This window comes from Diadema antillarum, unplaced genomic scaffold, assembly GCF_040938485.1.
Source record: "Diadema antillarum isolate AM-2024a unplaced genomic scaffold, OU_Dant_1.0 seq00000263_RagTag, whole genome shotgun sequence".
Lineage (NCBI taxonomy): Eukaryota > Metazoa > Echinodermata > Echinoidea > Diadematoida > Diadematidae > Diadema > Diadema antillarum.
In genome coordinates, this window is record NW_027271301.1 from 1921536 (window position 1) to 1944494 (window position 22959).

The window sequence follows — 22959 nt, forward strand, 5'->3', positions numbered from 1 at the left end:
TCGACGAACACGTGCAGAGCAGGAGGTACAATGTACTTGTCTTTTGTGTAAATCACCCCCCCCCCCCCAATCTAGTAGCTTTTCTCTCTCTCTCTCTCTCTCTCTCTCTCTCTCTCTCTCTCTCTCATCGCCCCTCTTCTGCACACGCAATCGAGATCGTACGTACGTATATCCCATAATAGTTATTACTGCGCATGCTCCGATTCATTCATTCAGAAGCCATGGTGGAGTGAAGATGGCGGTTTCGAAGACCATTGACGATATTTTCTCTTCTGAGGTTGACGAAAAGGAGGTTAATGCACTGATTGGATCGCTTGAGACGAAATTGGCACCACAAAATCCCAAGGCAGTATCTGGACCGCTACAAGATGCCATAGTTAGCGTAAATCATGTGAACGAAAGTGCCACTTTGCCTGCACAAACTGGACATGTCGGACTGACAACAGTTAAGGCCGAACCGGGGGGTTCAATACATTCAAATGCGGTGAGGCAAACCATGCAAGAATCACAAATAGGTGGTGCAAAGACGGGTCATAACCATGAATCGGGGTCGAGCAGTATTCTTCAAGCCAACAACGGAACGGAAGATAATGATCAGAGTAATCATGGAGTAAGTGGTACTGCAGTAGGAAATGTAAAATCTGACACGGGAACGCATTTATCTCCATCCTCTGGACCGACGCCGGTAGCTCCAAATCCACAAGTTGCTGTGACAAACCCGCCAACGCCAGTGACATTGGGCATTGGTCAGCAGGACACAACACAGGCCATACAGGCACAGCATCAGCAGACCTTACCGGGTAATACCAAACAAAACGACTCAGCAGGAGGTATGCCTGTAAGTGCATTGAATCCTAATGCTTTAAATCAACTGAGGACTACAAGTGGCAATGATCAGCAAATTGTAAAAGTTGTGTCTGTGCCTAGTGCTGTGCATAGCCATAATGCCAATGCCAAGTTGAGCTCAGATGCAGGTGGGAATGTGAACAACTCTAGCTCTGCCAAAGAACAGTTGCAAGCAAGGCAGCAGGCTCTGGCAGGCTCTGCAAGTAGTGATCAGTCAGGTGCAATGAAACCCAGGATAGTTGTGCAACCTAGCATGGCCACTGTTCCTACGGTACCAACAACGATCCCCACAGGAAGTGTGGCAGTTGGAAACGCCAATCAAAAAGTTGTGACAATCAATGTTGCCAGCCCTGGAATTCCAACAACTGGGCGGTCAGGACAGTATGTTGTCAATGCTGTTTCAGGTACCCCAAAGGCAGTCTCACCCCATGTAATTGCAGCACAGACGGTTCGAATGCCAACGGGGCAGCATGTCATCGCTCCTCGTGCCCAAATGGGGGCGCCAGTACAGATTCGTCTTCCTCCCGGTACTTCATTGCCACCTGGAGTGGTATTGATCAATAAAGGAGGAACAGTGCAAGCAGTGATGAGTAATCCAGCAGCGATTCAAGCCCATGTCGCAGGGTCTCCAGGGATTACGTACAGACACGTTCAGGTAGAATTAAACCCAGTTAATACAACTACTCTTTTTACCAAGGAGTATCTATAAAGATAAAATATGAAACATGCTAAAATATAGTACAATGACAAACAAGTTGAAGACCAGAAACTTAAAGTGATATTCATTTAGCCCAAGGTATTGCAGTCTTTATGGTGCACTTTATTTGTTGTGCAGCAAAGGCATGGTTCTTGTATAGGGGGTCTAACCTATATAATTAGTATATTGAAAGATACAAAGTGAAACATAAAAATAAGCATTCAGGAAAGTCTGCATCACCATCAGCCAACAAATGCAAGTATTGGTTGTTAATGGTTCATGATTTTGCATTGGGAAAGTCATGCCCTAGAAATAAGAATACTGGATGTGATATTTCAGGTCACAGGTGGTAATCAAGTGCCCTCCATGTGACTAAATGCTTACCTCATACAAATTTGATTGATGTTTAAAGAATAGATGAAAGATTGTGCTCATTTACGCGCACTTCTAACTCTTTGAATTACCTTTCCTTTACACTATGAGGCCCTACTTGTTAATTTTTGAACCCATAAGTTTATGAAATTTGTCTCTTGTTTTATTTGAATTTTGTTTCATGTTTTTTTAAAGAGGTAGTATTGCAGGGGAAAGTAAAGTCTTGCATGTGAAAAAAAGAAAATACATCATAAGCGGGAGAGACACAGTGAGAGCTGGAGACTTTGCAAAAATGGCCTCAAAGCAGGATATCTACCAAACGCTTGAGAGATGGGAGTCTCTGCAGGTTTCATCTAAAATGCATTATTACTGTTTACAAACTTTCACAAATTCAGCATAAATTATATGCTTGTACACGTATAACATTGTTTTTGTAAGCTTTTAACCTTTGTGGAATACTAATGTTCATGACAGACTACTGTACTCTAGGCCAGGGAGAAGATAAAGGAGTGTTGTACTTGTATAATAATTCAATGTGAAGTAGACATTGATAGCAAGATTTCTTTGTCATTTATATGCTTATGTCACTTAAGTAGCAAGCATCAAATTTCATTTTATATTTAGACCAAAGCAAGGGGGAAAATAATCTTGAACTGTTTAAAACACATCATTCTAAGTTTGTTGGAGATGATAGCACTGCAGACACCATCAGCACATCTACGTGAATGTTGGTATTGTTTAATATCTTTTGTAGCTTATATTCCTGGTATTTAAGGTTATGAATATGATATTGAATAATAATAACTTGACTTCTAATAGGGCCTATATACGCTACTCAGCAGTGTGGTAATGATAGGCATTGTCATATATTCAAAGTGCAACCTGGAAGAAACTACCTGTTAGATAGAAAAAAGATAAAATAAATGTCACCATGACATTGTGCCTTTCTTTCCCCACTTTTCTAGCCGGGCTCCCAGATTGTGACATCCAATGCTCAGCCAGGGAGAGTGCTGTCATCTGGTAGTGCCACTACAATCGTCAATAGTCCCCAGATCATCACGCAAACCACAAGAGCAGGATCTCCTGTAGTAATATCCAGCAATGTTCCAGTGGTGCGGGGCATCACATCCACAGCAGTCTCAGTCAGCCCACAAGTTTCGGCGAAGACGTCTGTGACAGTGATGGGGAAGAGTCAGAGCAGTTCTGCAGCAGCAACGACTGCCTCCTCCGGTGCAAGTGGATCTCATGGTGCTATGTCACCAGGTGCCATGGACAACGTGAAAAAGTGCAAGAACTTTCTGACAACTCTGATCAGGTTGGCTTCCAATGCGAACCAGCCTCCCCAAACCGTGATGAATGTGAAGAAGCTGGTCCAGAATCTCATTGTAAGTTTGGCAGGGTTTGTGACAGACCCACTGTTGTGTATTGCTTGAAGGTTTGCATGGTGAAGTTAGTGAGGGGGAGAGGTGTGCAGTAACAAAATGTGTAAAGATCATGGCTTGACAAAAGAAGAGCCTACAAAGAGGAGAGTTGAGGAGGTAAGCGACACGTAGGGAGATTGTAAGGAAGGGCAAATACCGGTAGTGATAAATGAAGGGCAGCAGTGAGCTGGAAGTTGAAGATGCACGAGTGGAGACGGGAGAAAAGAGGAAAGAGAGAGTCATAAGAAAGAACAGTGAAATCAGGTAAAAGGTTCAGAAATCAGGAGGAGAAAGATGAAATAAAAAGGAGGGGGAAAAGGGAGAAGTTGAAGGCTGGAAATCGTGGAGATACACACTTGTAAGAGAGAGAAGGTGAAGTTTCACAAAACCTAGGGAGAGAAATGAAGTCGATGAATGATGCGGACTAAGGAACGCTTAGAAAGTTAAGGGGAAAGGGTTGAATGGATCGTACGAAGGATTGCTTTTTGTTTTCTCTCTGTCTCCCACAGTAATCCTTCCTAGGATCCACTCAACCCCCTCCACTTTACCGGTACTTTCTTAGCTCTCATTCCTCTTTTTTTCTTTCCTTTCTCTTAGTACTGTATAGTCTCATCTCTCCTTGACTTACCAAGGGCTGCACAGTATAGTAACCCATTTTTTCTACTGGTCCGACCTGTCCCTGTGAGACCAGGAGATAGCCAATTTTTCTATTACTTGTCTGAACCTAAAACTTAGTGGTCCTGTTCTATTTTTTTACGATGGCCTCGACAATTGTTTATTTTTATGCCTCCGCCACGAAGTGGTGCTGGAGGTATTATGTTTTCGGGTTGTCCGTCCGTCCGTCCGTCCGTACATACGTCCGTCTGCATTCGTTTACGCGATAACTTGAGTAATACTGACTCTAATTTTACCAAACTTGGTCCAAGTATAAAGTATGATGGGGCAATTACTTGATTAGATTTTGGGTGAAATCGGCCAAAGGTTAAAGGTCAAGGTCAAATCATGAAATTGTATTTGTTTACGCGATAACTCAAGACAGGATTGAGCAAATTTCACCAAACTTTGTCCGAGGACGATGTATTTGTATGATGGGACAAATACATGATTAGTTTTTTTAGTGAAATCAGACAGAGGTCAAAGGTCAAAGATCAAGGTCAAATCCTAAAATTTATCTGTTTACGTGATAACTCAAAACTGGATGAAGCAGCTTTTACCAAACTTGGTCCAAGGATGATGTATGATAGGGCAATTAGTTGAGTAGATTTTAGTGACATTGGCGAGAGGTCAAAGGTCAAAAGGTCAAGGTCAAATGCAAAAAAGTTGCTATTTCCCCCATATCTACAATCCTGTATGCAATGCCCAAATGTATTTTCTTGAAACTTAGTGTAGACATGTACTACTGCATAAAGATTCTCCAGAGAGAGTTTCATGTCATAAGGTTAAAGGTCAAAAGGTCAAAAGTTAGGTGAAAATGTTACAATTTCACTTTTCTCGCAAATGGTTCGATGCATTTTCATGGAACTTGGTCCATACGCATGTACTGACTTGCAGGGATTATCTAGGGAATTTAGGGGTCATGGGTCAATAGTCAGGGGTCAAAGGTCAAGGTCAACTCCTCAAAATTGTACTATTTCCCTCATATACTAGTATATGCTTGCATTATTAGTTTTAAAACGTAATACATGTATTACCTAATGGAAATTCTCTGGGAAATTTCCAGCCAGAAAGTCAAAGGTTAAGGGTCAGAGGCCAGGTTTAGATGCAAAAAAAAAAAAAATTCTATTTTTCACTGTAATTACACTCTTTCTTCATACCTTGAGAATTACTCAATGCATAAACCTATAAAAAAGGGTCGGTTAGAAGTCAAGTAAAGATCCTCAATTCCCCAAATATGTGTAACTGCACTCTTAGACAATTATAGCAAACCCAGTTCAAGGAAAGTGAACATTCAAGATATTTCTGACAGACCTGTCATTTCAATATTTTGCCAGTTATGTGAAACTGTCATCACACATTGTGAAGACATTGTACTATACACCTATTGGGAGAATCATGCATTATGGCGGAGGCATCAGTCGCCATAGCGACATTTCTAGTTTTAATCATTGTTTGTACCAGTTATTTCGGACCAGTAAATTTGGCAATTCCTGAAGAAAGTTACTGGCCCGACTGATTTTTACCAGTCAGGGACCATCTGAACGGTGCCAGTGTTAAGAGTTGACTTACCGCTTTCCTTCCCAATTTATTCCTCCTTTCATCATTTTGATTCAGCATTCCATAGTCCACATCATTCAGCGGCTTTATTTCTCCCCCTTGGTTTCATAAAACTTCATTTCTCTCTCTCTCTATTTCCATGATTTTTCAACCTACAACTTCTCCCTCGCCCCCTCCTTTCTGGTTTCATCTTTCTCCTCCCAACCATTCCGACCTTTTACCAGATTTTCACTCTATTCTTCCTTCTGACTCACTCTCTCCCCTTTTTTCCCATATACGTTAGTGCAACTTCAACTTCCAGCTCACTGCTGCCTAGTATAGTGGTGTAACTTATTATTCGATCTGATGCCGATCCGATACCAATCATGGATGATCAGCGTTTTTTTGCAGATCGCCAATCTTCAGTAAAATTGGTGTATCAGAAACCATTATTTAAAGCGTACGTAAATGAAATAAGGTTAGTTTTGCCAAACGTTCATTGGTCCAAAAATGCAAAAAAAAAAATGTTTCTTTGAGGGTTTGTTAAATCCGTAAATGGAAAAAAAGGTGTTGTTTTCATTCCAAAGGTCTGTTAATCAAGAAATGAAATAAAGTTCGTAATTCCAAAGGTTCGTTAGTGCGCGCTTTTTTTTTCCATTGAAATTAGATTCTCAATTAATGAATCGTATTTACTTTTTGACCCATCACAATCCTTTGGAATAACAAACATCATTTTATTTTGGGGTTAACGAACCTGCAGAATAACAAACCTTATTTCATTTTCAGATTAAGAAGTGTATATGGAATATTAGTATTTGTGGTTCAGCATAAAGCCACATATTTGGATTAATGAACCCTCCCGGATCTCTTGTCATAATTTTTTGAATTCTATGGAGATATAAATTTACATTTTCTCTTTGAGCGAGCTCTTTGCCTGGGACACTGATTGATTCATTGTTATTGTCATATCTTGTTAAAGAAAGATAATTACCAGGAAACTACTGTTTTGAACCTAAAGACTGCTAATGTGTGTAGTGTGAGAAATACCAAAATGATATTTACTAGGCAAAGACTTTTTGTGTGATTAGCAGAAAATCACATTTTGGCTCAAGTGCTTGTCTGGTTATCATGCAACAGTTGCTTGCTTTCCAAATGACCAGCCATGGGAAGATACACACTGTTTGCCCTTCAAGGGCAAAATGGAGTATAACATAGAATAGTTATTCTTGTTACAACAAAGTAAAAATCAGGTCCCCAAATGATCATTTTTATCTCTTTGTGTACTTTTCTGTTCAATTATAATGAAATTTCAATATAACGAAAGAAAAGTGCCGGTCCCACAGACTTTGTTATAATGGGAGTCCAATGGCATTTAACAAAAAGAAAAGAACTAAAGCTTCATAAAGTATAACAAATAATGTTTGTCTGACTGTTAAAACTTGTAGGTTATGTGCCATTCCTACTTTTTCATTTTTGGCAATACTGAAACATCTGTAGTTTGCTAACTTTTCAGATTGTTTGCAGACATATGCTGTATGTATGAGTGTTTAGTCATGATTGAGCACTCGTGTGCAGGTTAATTACATGGTGGCATCTAACATAGAACTCATGTGAGAACATGTTCCTCATAGTACCCCCAATGTGGCATGAGCAATTCATCTGCCTAGATGTGTTCAATAAACTCAACAAGAGCTTATGGTTAAACCCTTGTGGTCAATTCCACGGAAAGGTTGCATTTTATGATAATCAAACTATTGAGTATAGATGATTAATGAAGCTTGATTAGATGATCTGGTATTGTTTACTCAAGGCAGCCTTTCACAACGGATATTTTGATACCTCATTTGTGAACATCGGTGAACGTGGAGTAGAGTTATGTCCGAAAAACCTTCATTTTTCATGAAAATTGCCAATTTTTGCAGAATTTATGTATCATTTCTGATACACTATTATGACCATAATACAGCTTGTGTAATTCTCACATGGCTTATTTTCTGAATGTTCTTTGGTCATAGATTGGTTTTATGATGTTCTAGATCTTGTTCCGGCATCAGTAAATATTATTCTCTCAATCTCAAAATGTGGTAGTTGATAGCGTCCCATAAGTCACGTTTTTGTGTCCCATCAGTCACACTGGTTTTCCCTATCCTGCTACTGTACCAATGAGTAGATATTCATACCACTTGGCTCAGGGTAAGCACCAACCCTTTGCTACATTCAGGAAAGAAAATATCTTTCCAGAGTCTCTGTGTGTAAGAATATTTCAGAACTTACTTTCCCACGTGAAAAACGGTGGTCCTCAGATGTCCCATAAGTCACGACAGCAATTTTTTGTTGCCGTACGTAATGCAATGATACTTTTCAAACTAAATATGGTGTTTTCATAAACTGTGATATGATGGATCTAACCATGAACTGAGAAAAATGCATTTGATGCAACTATTTTCTCAAAATACTGGTTTGAAATTGCCAAAAATTGTCACTTTGTCCCATAAGTCACAATGGAATTGACCTTAAGTAATGTAGCAAAGCAGTAAATGCAACACAAGGTGTTGTGCATGTACACTGTAATCATACCGAGTGTGACATACTAACTAGGAGAAATGACCAATACCAATGACAGTAATGTCATGCTCTTGATTTCTCAGGAAGGTTTTTATTACCTAAAGTCTTTGCTGTAGCTGGAACGTCGATTCTGCTTCATTAGCTGGGGTTACAGAATGCCATGTTGTGTGCAGATTCTTTTTTTTTCTTTCTTAGAACCAAGTGTGTACAGTTAAGGAATCACACATTTTAAGCCATAATAGTAAACCATTTCACTTAAATCATGCTGAGCTTGCTATCGATATTGAACTTGCAGGTGGTGGAGAGCAACTGAATATTTCTTTGAAATCTGTGAAAACCTAGTTTCTTTATGAGTAATGTTTATGAAACTCTGATATTACCTGTTTCTTTTTTTTCTCTTTTTTTTTAGATGTGAAAAATGGATCCAGCTATCAGACATCTAGATGAAGATTATCTGTCTTGCTGGAAATCTTCTTTTTTTTTTTTCTCATGATAAATCTTCAAGATTGTTTAGTATATCAAAATTTGTTAATTCTTTTGTTTGTTTTGCAAGCTGGGAATCTTTAACTTTTCACTGTACACATAAGTTGCTACACAATCCTAAAGGTGTCAGGCAATGTTTAATTCTAATTCTTACTTTTGATAGAAATTGAAGTTTAAAGTTCATTATATGAGTCATAACAAATGGTGTTGTAGTGAGTAAAGACATTTTTTCCCTATAAAGCAAGGCACATATTGTAATAGGTTACCAAAACATCTTGCAAAGTTGTTGAGTGAAATGAGAGAGATATAGAGGGACAATTTCATCGATGTGAGCCAAGTGGTAGAAAGGGGCACCGTGATTCTTTCCCATGTGGCCAAGGCCATTAGTTGAAATGTCTCCAAGCTACATAATTTGCATTCTCCTCTACCCCCTCTATCTCACTTTGGAATCACTCTTGGTAATGTAATCACAGCCAGGGATTTATAGTCTCCAGGATTACAATAGGGATGTTCATTAAGGTGTAGAATTCTCTCTCACCTTCCAGTTGATGTACTGTCTGCCTTGACAAATTGCATAGAAAGGGTAGCGAAAATCCTGCAATCTCATTGGTTGAGCGCTTTGTGTTGATTTTTACTAGCTGCACATTGCCTCGCTGATGATAGCCACTGTGAACATGGTTTATCGCGCACTTGTACATAATGTAGCAAGAGTTTGCATACTTTGCAAACATTCCTGTACTCAATAAAAGACACCTATTGGCTAGCAAACCAAGCATTCAGTAATTACTTTGCCTTACTAGGTATTCAAATGCTTTTAATACTGTGATCTCTGTATAAAATACAAGTGCTCTGCATGTATGTTTATATGCATAGTGCATAGAAGTGGGTTTGATATACTGTACATAGTTGTGGATTATCTTACAGGAAACCCAAACCCAAAGAGAAATGTGGATAGAGTGAAAGTGCTCAGCAACATTAGTAGAACATATCAGTGAAAGTTTAAGGAAAATCGGACAGTCGATGCAAAAGTTAGGAATTTTTAAAGTTTTGGTGTTTGGAACCGCTGGATGAGGAGACTACTAGAGATTATGACGTATGTGTAGACAACAATATAAAGAAAATATAAAGGAAATTCCCCAAAAATTCATTTTTCATGAAATTACAAGTTCCATCAACTTGATGCTGACATATAATGTTAGGGTAGCAATTATTCTCCCAGCTTTCTGAAAGTGGTTAAGTGCTCTTTCATTATGCTAGAAAAGTGAATTTTTGTGGAATTTTCTTCTTCTTTGAGTGGATGAATTCAGTATCAAAAAGCAGTCACTTATCCTTCTCTGCATCAAACACTTATCATCAGATGATTTCTACATTTTTTATATCAGTATTTCTTGTAATGGCAGCTGACCGCACTGAATGGAGAACTCTTCTTTGGACCACACCAGCATATATATATATGTGTATGCAATGTGACGCGAAGAAGAAAAAGAAGTATGTGTATGTCTTATTAATGTATTTGTATATTTTTGTTATTTTCATTAGGATGCCAAGATTGAGCCAGAGGAATTCACTCAAAAGCTGCAGAAGGAACTCAACTCATCACCCCAACCCTACCTTGTGCCTTTTCTCAAGGTATAATTAGGCTGTTGACACATGCAACATTAGCCTTTCCTTGTTTAAGATAAGCAAAGTAATTCTGAAAATAGCAAAACTTGTGCATCAAAAGGAAAATAATTAGAGGATTTATGTCAACTCGAAATGTTCTTAAAAGAGAAAGTCATTGATTAAGAAACAACAACACATGAACAAAGAATTCTGTTAATGCCTCAAGATAATTCCGTGGTCATGAGACTACAATTTTGCATACTACACAATGCAAGGTGTCTTCCACATTTGTTTTGGCACAACAGTAGAAGCAGTATATTATACATCTGCAGTGTATATATCTGCTATATATCTGTTTGTCATTTAATAAAATGTCATTTTGAAAATGTAATGCCTTTGTGTCTGATGCACTTGGACAATAAATGGCCTATAATGTCAGCAAAGCCAGGAACAAACCATTATGCCAGAAACAAGAAAATTTTGATGACACAAGATAATGATTAGTACAGATGCGAGCAGTGTCGGCCATCTGACCAAGGTTGCCATGTTTGCAACAGGATGGGCGCTTGCTAGGATGGCAAACAGTTACACTCAGTAAATGTGATTTTGTGATGAATTTGAATTACATGAGTGTTGTAGATCTGTGGTAAAGCAGATTTCCTACTTATACAAAATGCAGGTTGAAGTAATTTGGTATTACTGTCATTTACACTACCTGTGTATCAGAGGAGTCTGCCCCTGCTGAGACAGTCCATGCAAAGGAGCCACAGCAGCTCCAATATCAGCTCTCTGATGACGCCAATACCGGCCAATCCAGTTGCCACGCCAACAGCCACATCCTCAGCTGATACTGCTGCATCCTCTTCCTCGTCATCTGCATCCAGCAAGGTGGCGAAGGCAGTGGGTGTGGCGAAGTCAGCATCTTTAGGGACGACAAGCACCCCATCAACAACCTCTACCACTGTAACCACCAGCCGAAGCTCCTCCAGTAAGCAATCCCAGCAGGCGTCACAGAAGCAGCCGTCCAGCAAAAGTTCAAAGAGCAGCAGCTCACCTGGAAGGTCCCCCAGCCCACAGGGAAAGCCTGGCGTGTCAAAGCCTGCAACACCTTCATCATCCAAGGTTGGTGTGATTTGTACATATGTAACCTTGTATTACAAAACTTGTAAAGAGTCACATGGTGTGTTTCTCAATTTAAAGATAATATGTGATGCATCATCACCAAAACCATAAAATGTCAGGGAAATAATTTTTTGGTTGTGGCAGATATGAATTCGCCAGATGCTAATCTTTAAAAGCGATATATAATTGACCCACTTCATTGCATCATAAGAAAAAAAAAAAGAAATTGAAAGTTTAAAAATCTGTACAGATTGTATTGTAATGCGCGCATTTACACATTTTTTTTTTCATTTATGCCAATTAATTAGACCTTTCCTTTATTCTATAGGTAAGTTTTCCTTGAAACAGCATAATGCAGCAAGTGTTGTATGTTATGCTAGGCATTTTATCTGTTTCTGTGCAATCACTTTGTATTCACATTTTGTTTAAATATCATTCTGTGTAGTCATCAAGCAAGTCATCATCACGGTCATCAGGTAGTAAGACTGGCACTAGTAAATCATCCAGCAGTCGATCGACGTCCTCCAAGAAGGACAAAAGCAAAGACAGCTCAGCAACTTTCAGGTAGACATCACTATTTACATCATGTTTATATGATTAGAATTTTGTTTCTGTGGATTCTGTCTTTGTGTGGAAGACTTTGTAACGTGTATTATCAAATGTCAAAGTTGTCACATATATTGCACTATTGGAACTTGACCTTACAAAAAAAAAAAAAAAGAAGAAGAAAGGCTGTTTATCCCATGTAGCCATAAATCCTGAAATCTGATTTTTTAAAATCATCCACATGGGGGATACAACTTCCATCTGAGTGAATTTTAGGCTAAGAGAAGAAGGGAATGTGTTGTTTCTTTTTCCTCCTTTTTTGTTCAACAGTGGCAACTTAAAGGAATGGTATAGTATTGGTTGAGATGAGGATTGAGTTTTTGACTTTTTGCCAGATACTAAGAAACCAGTGTTACAGAGCATACAATTCTAAGAAAAGTTTATTTGATGAAAACCGGTTTTGAAATGGCTGAGATATCCAAAAACAAATTAAAACTAGAAAAGCACTCTGAGAGCGCAGACCTCCGCCAAGCATGCAAATCATTTTCACCACTGATCTTGTTCTTCCGTAGACATATCAGTGATTTCCACCCATACGTACTGCATTGTGTGCTGAAAGTTGTCAGACTTCCCAATATAGAAGCCTTTGTTACGTCATAAACACTCAGCTGCACGGCGCGCCTCACCCCAGCAGAAACTAGAGCACGCACTTTAGTGCGCGCAGGCAAACCTCAAATACGCACAGCCTGAACTCCCAAGTTCATTGACCCTACCTGCCAAAATGTCAAAAATCCTTCATAAATTCCCCCAAAATTCTCGGATCACTACCAAAAGTTAATCGTTTGGTACTTTTGTCATTCTCAACCTTTCCTGCAAGTTTCATCCCAATCCGTTAACTACTTTTTGAGTTATTTTGCACACGGACAAACTAACAAACCAACGGTAACAAAAACATAACCTCCTCCCTTGGCGGAGGTAACAAAGTGATCCTAATAAAAAGGTAAGTCCCACCTTTTATTAGAATCCCTTTGTTTTTTCATGTCTCAGCCATTTCAAAACCAATTTTCATCAAATACTGGTAAATTTTGATTCCCTCATAAGATTACATGCTCTTTCATATTTCCTAGAGGTTTCTCATAATCTCACACACAAAAAATTTGGAAAACCGAAGCCCCATCTCAACCAAGACTATACCATCCCTTTAACTTCAGATGTATTCATCAAGAAATGTATAGAGTACCTGACACTAGTTTGGTTTTCTTTTTCCTCTCCCTTGCAGATGCAGATTATTTGTGGTGAATTGTAAAGAAATAATACTCTGCAATCTTGTCTGTGTTGATTTATTTTTTTCCAACCCTTCAGTAGCAGTCGAGATGATGATGACATCAATGATGTGGCCTCCATGGCTGGCGTTAACCTGTCGGAGGAGAGTGCTCGCATTCTTGCCACCAATGAGGCCTTTGTTGGCACTCAACTTAGGTCGTGTGAGGATGAGAAGTTCCTCCACCTCTCCCCGCTACGTGCCCACATGAGCAAGATCTGTAAGTCTGCCGAGAATTTCTTTGGCTTGTGTGTGATGCTTTCTTCTGTGTATGAGCCGGCTTTCATGGGTACTTCCTTCTTTCTATTCTCCTACTACCCATGCTGATGCAGCACTATCACACAGTCATTGTTTCGCTCTCCTCTAAAATGTGAACGTGGCCTAATGGTAACCTTATTCTAACCTTTCTTAGTTGTACTACTACTGACCTTATTGAAAAATTGCCTGTATCATTTGCTCCTATTTTACCCTAATAGGTCCATGTTAAAGATTAGTTGGATTTCCATTTGGAAACAACAGGCTTTTGTACACATCCATCAGAGTTGCAAAAGTACTTCTATTGTGAGAATATTACACGACTTTGAATAGTTTTTTTTTTTCATATGGAAAAAAGCAAAAAGTAAAAAAATCTTAAAAGAAATATTTGTTACGTAAAGTTCAGTCATATTTTCAAGTAATTTATCGTGCATCATATTGTGTCATGAAAATTAATGAGGCTACATTTCGTAACTAATTTTTACTAAAAGAGGCAGCCAGGCACCTATTGTGCTTGTTGATAAATTTCAAAGTGCATTTTCAGATTGAGTGTTGTCATTGGTGTAAGAGCAGAGTTTGAACTTTTCTTAGTTTTTATGAGAGCATGGCATTGCATCCCATTAAAGGCATAATTTACCATTTGCAGAAGAAACAAAAACCCAGCATTAGTGCTTTAGAATAGTTCTAAAATGTGAGTTAAGGGATAGAAACAACCACTGTAAAAATTTGAATCCGTATAATCGATGTTAAGTATTGTTAAACGAAGACTGTACTGACATTTTCTAATTGTCTTATAATTCTTATCTACATTTTTTAATGCCTACTACTGGAAAGAGAGGATTTTAAAACCCAGGATAAGCCTGTAATGATTTTTTGAAAAAAATGAAAACGAGCAAGCCATGGAACGATCCACACAATTTGGCGTACGTCATAGGTGCACAACTCCGACTTTGGCAAGACAAACTACAGATGTCAATTTACTGATGAAATCTCACACGAAGTACTGCAAAAGCTGTTATTTAGTCAAATTGCTATATGGATCTGAAATAAACATGTCAAACAATATTTATTAATTTTCAAGAGGAATCTCTTCATAAGCTTTTTATTTAGATAAAATTTGTTGGGAAATTTCCAGATATGCAAAATGAAATTGGCATCGTCTGAATGTGCTGCCCGTAGAAAACTGTGTGTAAGTAATGTTACATAAAATGCATTGAGCTATTACCTTCGACAGTTTCTATCTAACGTAGATGAGGGCTGAGTGAATCTTAAAATCTAAATCCAAATAGACTCTTTTCAACAGCATGTACGATTTACGCCTAGTTAGAAGAAAACGGCACCCAGTGCACATAGACTCTAGACTAGAACTAACAGTTAGGACTAGGACTAGTCAAGTGGCAGTCCTAGTTTTTATGAGTACCGTACACTCACTCGCGTCGCTGTCAACGACAGCTGTATGTGCACAGCGCTAATAAGGCACAGCGTAGGCGTAACGTTACATACCCCAGCTGCCAGAACTTGAAGAAAGTCCTGATGAAAGTCCAGATTCCAAGATCTAGATCTAGTCCCTTGTCCTGCAGAATCTGTTGCTCCTGTGCTGAATTTTGTAGGTAAGGTATCTGGTTTATGGATTTCCGATGTTTGTAGCCAAGATAAATCTCTTGGTGATCTTATTCACACCAAGGACTAACACTAGACCTAGTTTTAGTAGGACCCATACCTCGAAGTGTGGCCTGACCACGTAGATGCCACTAGTGCCGCCGCTTCGCGATCCCAGTGCTGGCACTGTAGTGTAGGTATAGTATTAACGTACTTCCGTATCCATGTAGATATCTTAAAATTCACTTTACCGAATTGCACCAAAATCACAGGAAATACTTTATGACTCATATCCAATTGCTCATGTAAATTTGAACCAAATCGCTTGTGGGGAAACGTAAGTGTAGATGTTGACTTTTATGTCGTCGCTTAAAATTGCTCTAACGTTAAACATGAGTGATCGCGGCGTACCTGCCTGCGCACGCACAGACTGAAGGTACAAGCCATCTAATATCATGAGACAAATCTTTAAAGTAATCGGGAGCAAAAAATCAATGTACAATGGCAACTTGAATGAAAAACATAGTGCCTAAATCACACAAATTGCCACAATCATTGCACTTAGATTTTTAGTTCCTGCGTAAATCCCCGTTTGCACAGTATTAGACGGCTAACTTCAGTCCTAGATTGTGCAGGTCACGTTCGCCACGATCTCTCGCGAAGAGTGAGTTCGTTTTGAGTGACGACTTGAAAGTCGGCATTGATATTGATACTTCCCAATAACTGATTTCGTTCAAATATAATGCCCCGGTCACACAGCACTCCACGTCTGAATCACGTACAAAAAGTTATAAAAATCTGGTGGACGTGGTCGTAAGTGGTAATGTTTTGGTCAATTTTGGTTTGGCCGTGCTTTGTACGGGGTATGGTCGTTGGCGGCTGTTCCACTGCTGAAGCACGTCCAGCCACGTGTATGTACTGAAAAAATCAATTTGTCAGTGATAAGCCGCTAAACACACGCTATTTCCAGTGATACCAACGCGTAACACGCATCAGATGACCGTGCACTGCCCGCTAAATTTTCGCGTCTTGCCGCGTCTTCCCAAGTTTTAATCACTGCTAGAACACGGATTATCACGTATGTTTCTCGTGTGTTGCACGTCTTTACCATGTGTGCCACCCGTGGTTGTCCGCGGAGTAAAGTTTTGAGCAGTTCAAAACTTTTTACCGCGTCCGACGCCGTTTCGATTTTTCCCCGCGTCCTGCCACGTCTATAAATAGACTGTAGCTCGTCTTAAACTCGACATCAATGCGAACAACATCGTCTGCTTCACGGGAGACCACTTTTAGACGGGTTTTGGCCGTGATTAAGCCCTAAAGCGCTGTGTGACCGGGGCTTAAGTGAGTACTTTGAAATAAGCTAAGAAGTATATCCTGTAATTTTGGTGCAATTTGATTCGGTGGGATTTGAGATATCTACATGGATAGGACAATACATAAGCGCCGCCTGCTAGCTAATTAGGCCTAAGCGTCGTCTGCTACTCGGTACGAATTAACGCACGCGTATGCGAGCACTTGTAATCAGTATGTTAGTTGTGCACCTGATACGTCGCTACATTTAGGCTCGTCAGCTCATTAGCATAAATAGCACCAATAAAGTCTCATTTTCAATTTTAAATTGCGGACTAAATTGCGATGAAATCTTTTTTTTTTTTTGCACAGCTTGGTCTTTTGGAATTAGAAGAACAACATATCAAAAAATAAGATACCAGTACAGTCTTCTTTTAAATACACAAAATGTGAACAATAGTTATGATAAAAATGTTTCCAGCCTAAACCATCTGCAGATACGGTTTAATGAGAAAAATACTGATATCTCCTTATATTGTAGGCTTTATTGCAAAATTGTATATGGTAGGATGTTTTGTGATACAACAGACCTACACATATGCATCAAATGTGATATCTTGAAAATTTTTTAAATCACTTCTCCCAAAGGTAAACAGGACCTTTAAGCCCTTAAATAGACCCTGTAGTGTAAGAACATCAAGAATCACTGTGAGAGGCTACTCAGCAAGTCAAGTCTTTGAATGGTGAATCTCTTTAATAAGAGAGAACCCCCCCAAAAAAAAAAAAAAAACAAAACCAAAACCAAAACCCAAAACCCAAAACACCCAACAACAACAACAAAGCATTAACATGAGGATGAATGTAAGCCTGCATGTTCATGAGACAATGATCTTCTCATGTGGTCAACAAGTTGGACATATGTGACCCGCTACAACAAAAGGATCCTAAAGTCGCTGACGGGCGAGCCAATCATGGCCCAGAAAAATGCTATTTTCAGGCCTTTCCTTTGATCATTTAGCTTCGAAATTTCGGCAGATGATAGAAGATACATTAGACTACAAAATTATGTTAAAAACAGAAATCCGAACGTTGTGACAGATTTTGGTGATCTGACTTCAAACTCGATTTTCTCGGCTCACCCGTCAGCGACTTTAGGATCCTTTTGTTGTAGCGGGTCACATATGCATGATTAGTTGTTCGCTGCTGATGATTTGTGTTAGGCTTCCTTACCACCTGTAAAATGCTTATGTGCCACTTAAAGTTTTCTCTATTAAATTAACATGTGTGTACACTTGTCATTACAATGCTTCTTCCTTCTGTTTCTTTATTGTTTGTTTTTTTATGAAGGCACACAATTTTTTTAAAGATTTGTCTCCCCTCTTTATATGTCATCAACCCCCCCACTCCAGGTACCAAGCATGGTGTAGACTCTGCTGCACCTGCAGTGTTGGATCTAGTGTCACAGGCAGTGCAGGAGAGATTAAAGCAGGTGGTGGAGAAACTCAGTGTCATATCTCAACATAGATTAGAAATATACCGGGTAAGCTGCCAGTGAAAAAAACAATAAAGTTTGTTTGTTTGTTTGTTGTTTTTTTTTTTTTTCTGGTTGTTAAGGTGTTCAGTGGTGTTTTACAGAAGCTTATGAGTAATTTCTCAGTATCGGTGAGTGGAAGTGTGACATAGTTTTGACATGTTAATTTTCATGAAAATGACCAAAATAGATAAATATTTCCTACGTCTTTGATGGAACCTGTGGCACAGGAAGATGTGCAATGCAATTGTAATCAAATCCTTGAATGGACATGAAGCTTCATTAAATATATGTTCCGGTAGTAGATTATGACAATGTAGCTTGTTGCCTACTGTAACAACCATTACATAAGACTTAAAAATTGCCTTGTTTCTAAAGCCAAACAGTTTTTTTTATTTTATGTTGGGTTTAGTCATATGTATTGATCTTTTGTGTGGACATCTATTGCTTGTGTTTAGATTTAAGGATAATTTCTGAAGTCTGTCACATGGCAGTAAAGCACATTGCACAAGGCCTGAGGCAGACATCAAAGTGAAAGTTGCAGCAGTATTTCCAGGAGTGAAACTTTGATTTTTCACTTTGCATGTTTTGGATAAACCACCATGAGTTGTGAGTTTAGATAAAAAATTTATGGATGCAGTTAAAAACAACTAAAGTCAGTAGAATTGCTACTCAAAATTCAGCTGTTAAATGCATTGCTGTAGACACCAAAAGAGGTTGATTACTCGCAAATAAGGTGGACACCAAGAGTAGTATGTGTTATGCTCACTGGAAATGAGCTATCACCTGATGTCTTTAACATTTTGAGATTTTTTGGTATGTTCTTCAAAGTATATGTATTTGCAGGGAATCAGGCCTGAAATCAATATGCAATGACTTATTTGAATAAGTACACAAAGTGGCTTCTTTCTGTATGCTGTAAGTGCATGTTGCCACACATTAGGTCTCCAAAAATAGGTCATTTTTACAGTATATTGTACCCCAGTAAAGAAACCATGGGAAGTTTTGACCCAAGTTTATGTATGCTGTCGAAATGCAAGTGCACACTGCATGCTCTTCGGTCTATGATGTACTAAAGTGTGTGGGAGGCAGGTGGCAAGTCCTAAGATCAAGTTGTAGAGTGTGCATTGCCAGGCCACATGAACTGGTCTTATGGTTGGATTCATGGAAGGTTGTACAACCTCAGGTCGTATAGTGTGTGGCAGGCTGTAGATAACTTACACTTTCGCTAAGTGAAAAATTTAAGCTGGAAGGAGATTAGATATGTCACTATATTTTATGAATGTATCATTTGAACAAGACCAAAAAAGATGGCAATATTTATTGTTTGTTGACAGAATGATGCAAGATACCAAGTGATGAATGATGTCAGGTCTCAGATGAAGTTCTTTGAGCAGCTGGACACCTTGGAGAGGAAAAGAAGAGATGAACAGGAGAGAGAAATCCTTTTAAGAGCTGCTAAGGTGAGCTTTATCTGCGTACAGTATAAAGGACCTAGTGCTACTGCAGTTGTCAACTTAGGGAGTCTTGTCAGTTCGTCACCTTTGGGAGACATTGCATAATACTACAGCTGTTTTGTAATCTCTCAAAGAATGCTGTCGCAAAACTGCAACAGTTGCAAAATTCTGCTGCCTGGGTGTTAACTTTCACTAAAAAGTTTAATTCCATATCACCAATTCTCCATTCTTTACATTGGCTGCCAGTTGAAAAAAAAAGGATTATCTTTAAGATTCTGTCATAAGTACATAATTTTGTTCACTCACTTTCCCGTGCATACCTGCTTTGACTCTATTCCCAAATACCACCCAACGTGAAGTCTGCGTTCGTATTCAGATGCACTGTTACGTCAAACACCTAGAATAAAACATAGATGGGGAATCGTGCTTTCTCTGTTATGGAACCGAAACTGTGTAATCAATTATGTGTTCAGTTGTGCCGACTGTCAGCTACAGAAACATTCAAATCCAAACTTAGATAATCTACCTAAACTACAATAAGAAATGGATTTTTATGCCTCCGCCAAGAAGTGTCGCCAGAGGCATTATGTTTTTGGGTTGTCCGTTCTTCCATCCTTCCTTCCATCCGTAATGACTTTTGTGGACAGCATAACTTATATACCATTTGAGGTATCGTAATAAAATTTATATGTGTATAAAGATGTATGAGTAGACTAAGTTGTGCCCATCAAATTTTTGGTACATATGGCCAAGGTCAAAGGTCACGGTCAATTTATCAAAATTTCACTATCTCCCCCCCCCCCCCCATATCTATGTGTAATGCCTGAAGTTATTTTCTTGAAACTTTGTGTATACATGTATTACCCAATAAAGATTCTCTAGAAAAAGTTTTGGTCCATGAGGTCAAAAGCCAAGGTTAAGTGAAAATGCTAAGATTCACTTTTTTCTCCATATCTCAGAAATGGCTCAAGAATCTGCATGAGACTTGTTACATATGCATGCACTGCCTGTCAGTGATTTTCTTGGGAATATTTAGGTCAGGAGGTCAAAGATCAAGACCAAAGGTTAAAGTCTGATGCTCAAAATTTTACTATTTTCCCCATATCCATGCACTGCCAGAAGGTGTTTTCTTGTATGCATATATTAACAAGTAAAGATATTCTTGGAAAGTTTTGGACCATGGGTGAAATCCTCATAAATTGGGTAGTATTTTTCATTCTCTGCTCAAACCTGAGATTTCCAAAGGAATATTAAGGTGAATTGCATACATTTACAATCATTTGACTACTGTAAAACGAGGAATTTTCGCGTGCATTTTAATTTCGCGAATTTCGCGAGCGCCAAGATTCGCGAAATTAAAATGCACGCGAAAGTTCTTGTCTACACTATGTGCATTGAATGCCAGTGGCAGTTCGCGAAAATTTCATGCCGCAAAAAAGGCCGTCGGCTCCAATTCGCGAAAAATTCATGCCGCGAATATATCATGTTTTACAGTATTTACAAAAGGCCAGTATAGTTGAATTTGTCTGGACCTTTAAACATTGAAGGTGTTATGAAATGTTTTATTTACCACAATATATGCATGCCCTCGTGCTTGTGTTACATTTTATCAAATGTTACCTTTTTATGCCTCCGCCAACGAAGTGGCCGGAGGCATTATGTTTTCGGGTCGTCCGTCCGTCCGTCCGTACGTACGTACGTCCGTCCCGTTTTGTTTTTGTCGATATCTCAAGAACTGTGTGGTGGTTTTACATCAAACTTGGTATGAGGGTATATCCTGGGGGGATAATACTTTGTTTGGATTTTAGGGTCACGTGGTCAAAGGTCAAAGGTCACAGGTTATTTTGTGAAAAAAAAGGTTGAAAATTCATGTTTTTCTCCATATCTCGCAAATGGTTCAAGGTATCTTCATGGAACTTAGTATATATGCTTGTTCCAATGGGCAGTGATTATCTAGAGAAGTTGGGGGTCATGGTTCAAAGGTCAGGGGGTCAAAGGTCATGGTCAACTCCTCAAAATATCATTACTTCCCTTATATTTATGCAATGCCTGAAGGTTTTTTGTTTTTTTTTAAACTTGATGTATACATGTATTACCCAGTATATATTCTGTGGGAAGTTTCTTGCCAAAAGGTCAAAGGTCAAGTGAAAGTGCTGAATTGCACTTTTTCCTCCATATCTCAAAAGTAACTCAAGGTATCATCATGAAACTTACATATTTATGCATGTTCAACCTAACAGTGATTCTCTTTGGAACTGTGAGGTCAAAGGTCAAAGGCTAGGTTTAGATAATGCTATTTTCCCGTTTGATACTGAAATTATACTTTTTCTCAATACCTTATAGTCAAAGGTCAAAGGCCAGGTTTAGATAATGCTATTTTCCCATTTGATACTGAAATTGTACTTTTTCTCAATACCTTGAAAATTACTCAATGCATAAACTTATAAAAGGGTCAAAAGTCAAGTAAAAATCATCAGTTCCCCCAAATACCTGCACTCTGACATTTTAATCATTCATCCAATTGAACCTAGTTCTAGGAAAGTGAACATTCAGTACATTTGTGTCAAACCTGTCATTTTAATAATTTTGCCAATTGTGTGAAACTGTCATCACACATTGTCAAGACATTGTACTATAGACCTTTTAGGAGAACCATGCATTATGGCGGAGGCATATCAGTCGCCGTAGCGATATATCTAGTTTCTTTTTTTTTTTGTAATTATTGCATGTATGTGCTGCTTACTTCAACCAAGTCTCCTATGGTACCACACAGATTTTTGCTACCACTTTCATCATATGAAAAAAATCTTCTCACTTTACAATTTTTTTAGAATATTACCACAAACAAAGGCTGATGCCTAGCACTTTATTCACATATTGTATGGCAAAATTTCACCAAAATTTACTAGAGAAAGGGGAAAAATGTAGATACAGTAGCCTATTTGTATTATGTTTTTGTCCCTCCTTTCCCACGGCAGAGCCGCTCCAAGCAGGAAGACCCTGAGCAGCTACGACTCAAGCAGAAAGCGAGGGAGATGCAGCAGATGGAGCTGGAGCAGCTTCGCCAGCAGGAGGCCAATCTAACTGCCCTGGCTGCCATTGGACCACGCAAGAAGCGCAAGCTAGACTCTCCAACACCACACTCATCTCCAGTAAGTGGAATGGGACCTGTTTGCTTGTTAGCTTACCTGAGCCAAAGGTTCAAGTGAGCTGTTGCGATCATTCGTTGTGTAGCATCTGTCATGTGTCATCTATAAACTTTTTTCAGTTTCTTTTTGACAACCCCAGGAAGGGTTTTCACCAAACTAAGCAGATGACATCCCTAGAGTAATAGGTTCTCAATTTATGTAACCCTAAAAGGACCGTGGGGGTGGGGGAGGAATCCGCCCCCTTCAATGTTTAGCGCAATAAATCTGGAACACATGAAGACCTCGTCATGAGGCTTCTTGACTTTTTTTATTCAAGTCTCACGCAACTTTTCAGACCAAATTTGCAACATCCACGGGTACCGTTACAAGGCCACGTCCATTTTTGTAACTGCATTTCACGCCAAAATGGGCACAATTTTGCGTACATTTCCTGTGGAAAACAATGCTCTTCCATAAAACTAATGAAAACCTGTTTATTTGTACTATTTATCACTTTGATTGATTGATTTT

At 39.0% G+C, this 22959-nt stretch overlaps 1 protein-coding gene across 2 annotated transcripts; it reads left to right on the plus strand.

The window, feature by feature from the left end:
* Nucleotides 1-235: 235 nt before the first annotated feature.
* On the plus strand, nucleotides 236-22523 carry LOC139729760 (transcription initiation factor TFIID subunit 4B-like). Of its 2 annotated transcripts, none has more exons than XM_071640694.1 (9): nucleotides 236-1501; nucleotides 2881-3300; nucleotides 10117-10206; nucleotides 10906-11301; nucleotides 11747-11865; nucleotides 13210-13388; nucleotides 17722-17852; nucleotides 19181-19306; nucleotides 22279-22523. In XM_071640694.1, the coding sequence occupies exons 1-9, from the start codon at nucleotides 236-238 to the stop codon at nucleotides 22507-22509; spliced, it is 2958 nt and encodes a 985-aa protein (XP_071496795.1). In that variant the 3' UTR covers nucleotides 22510-22523. The 2 variants fall into 2 exon arrangements, with proteins under 2 accessions (XP_071496795.1, XP_071496796.1); XM_071640695.1 differs by having other exon boundaries at nucleotides 13213-13388.
* The last annotated feature ends 436 nt before the right edge of the window (nucleotides 22524-22959 follow it).

Bases quoted from the DNA above. Each gene is read 5' to 3' on its own strand.
- LOC139729760 (XM_071640694.1), top strand. From the start codon at position 236: ATGGCGGTTTCGAAGACCATTGACGATATTTTCTCTTCTGAGGTTGAC. The intron at 13,389-17,721 runs GTAAGTCTGCCG...CCCCCACTCCAG, and splicing joins TGCCCACATGAGCAAGATCT to GTACCAAGCATGGTGTAGAC. The intron at 19,307-22,278 runs GTGAGCTTTATC...TTCCCACGGCAG, and splicing joins TCCTTTTAAGAGCTGCTAAG to AGCCGCTCCAAGCAGGAAGA.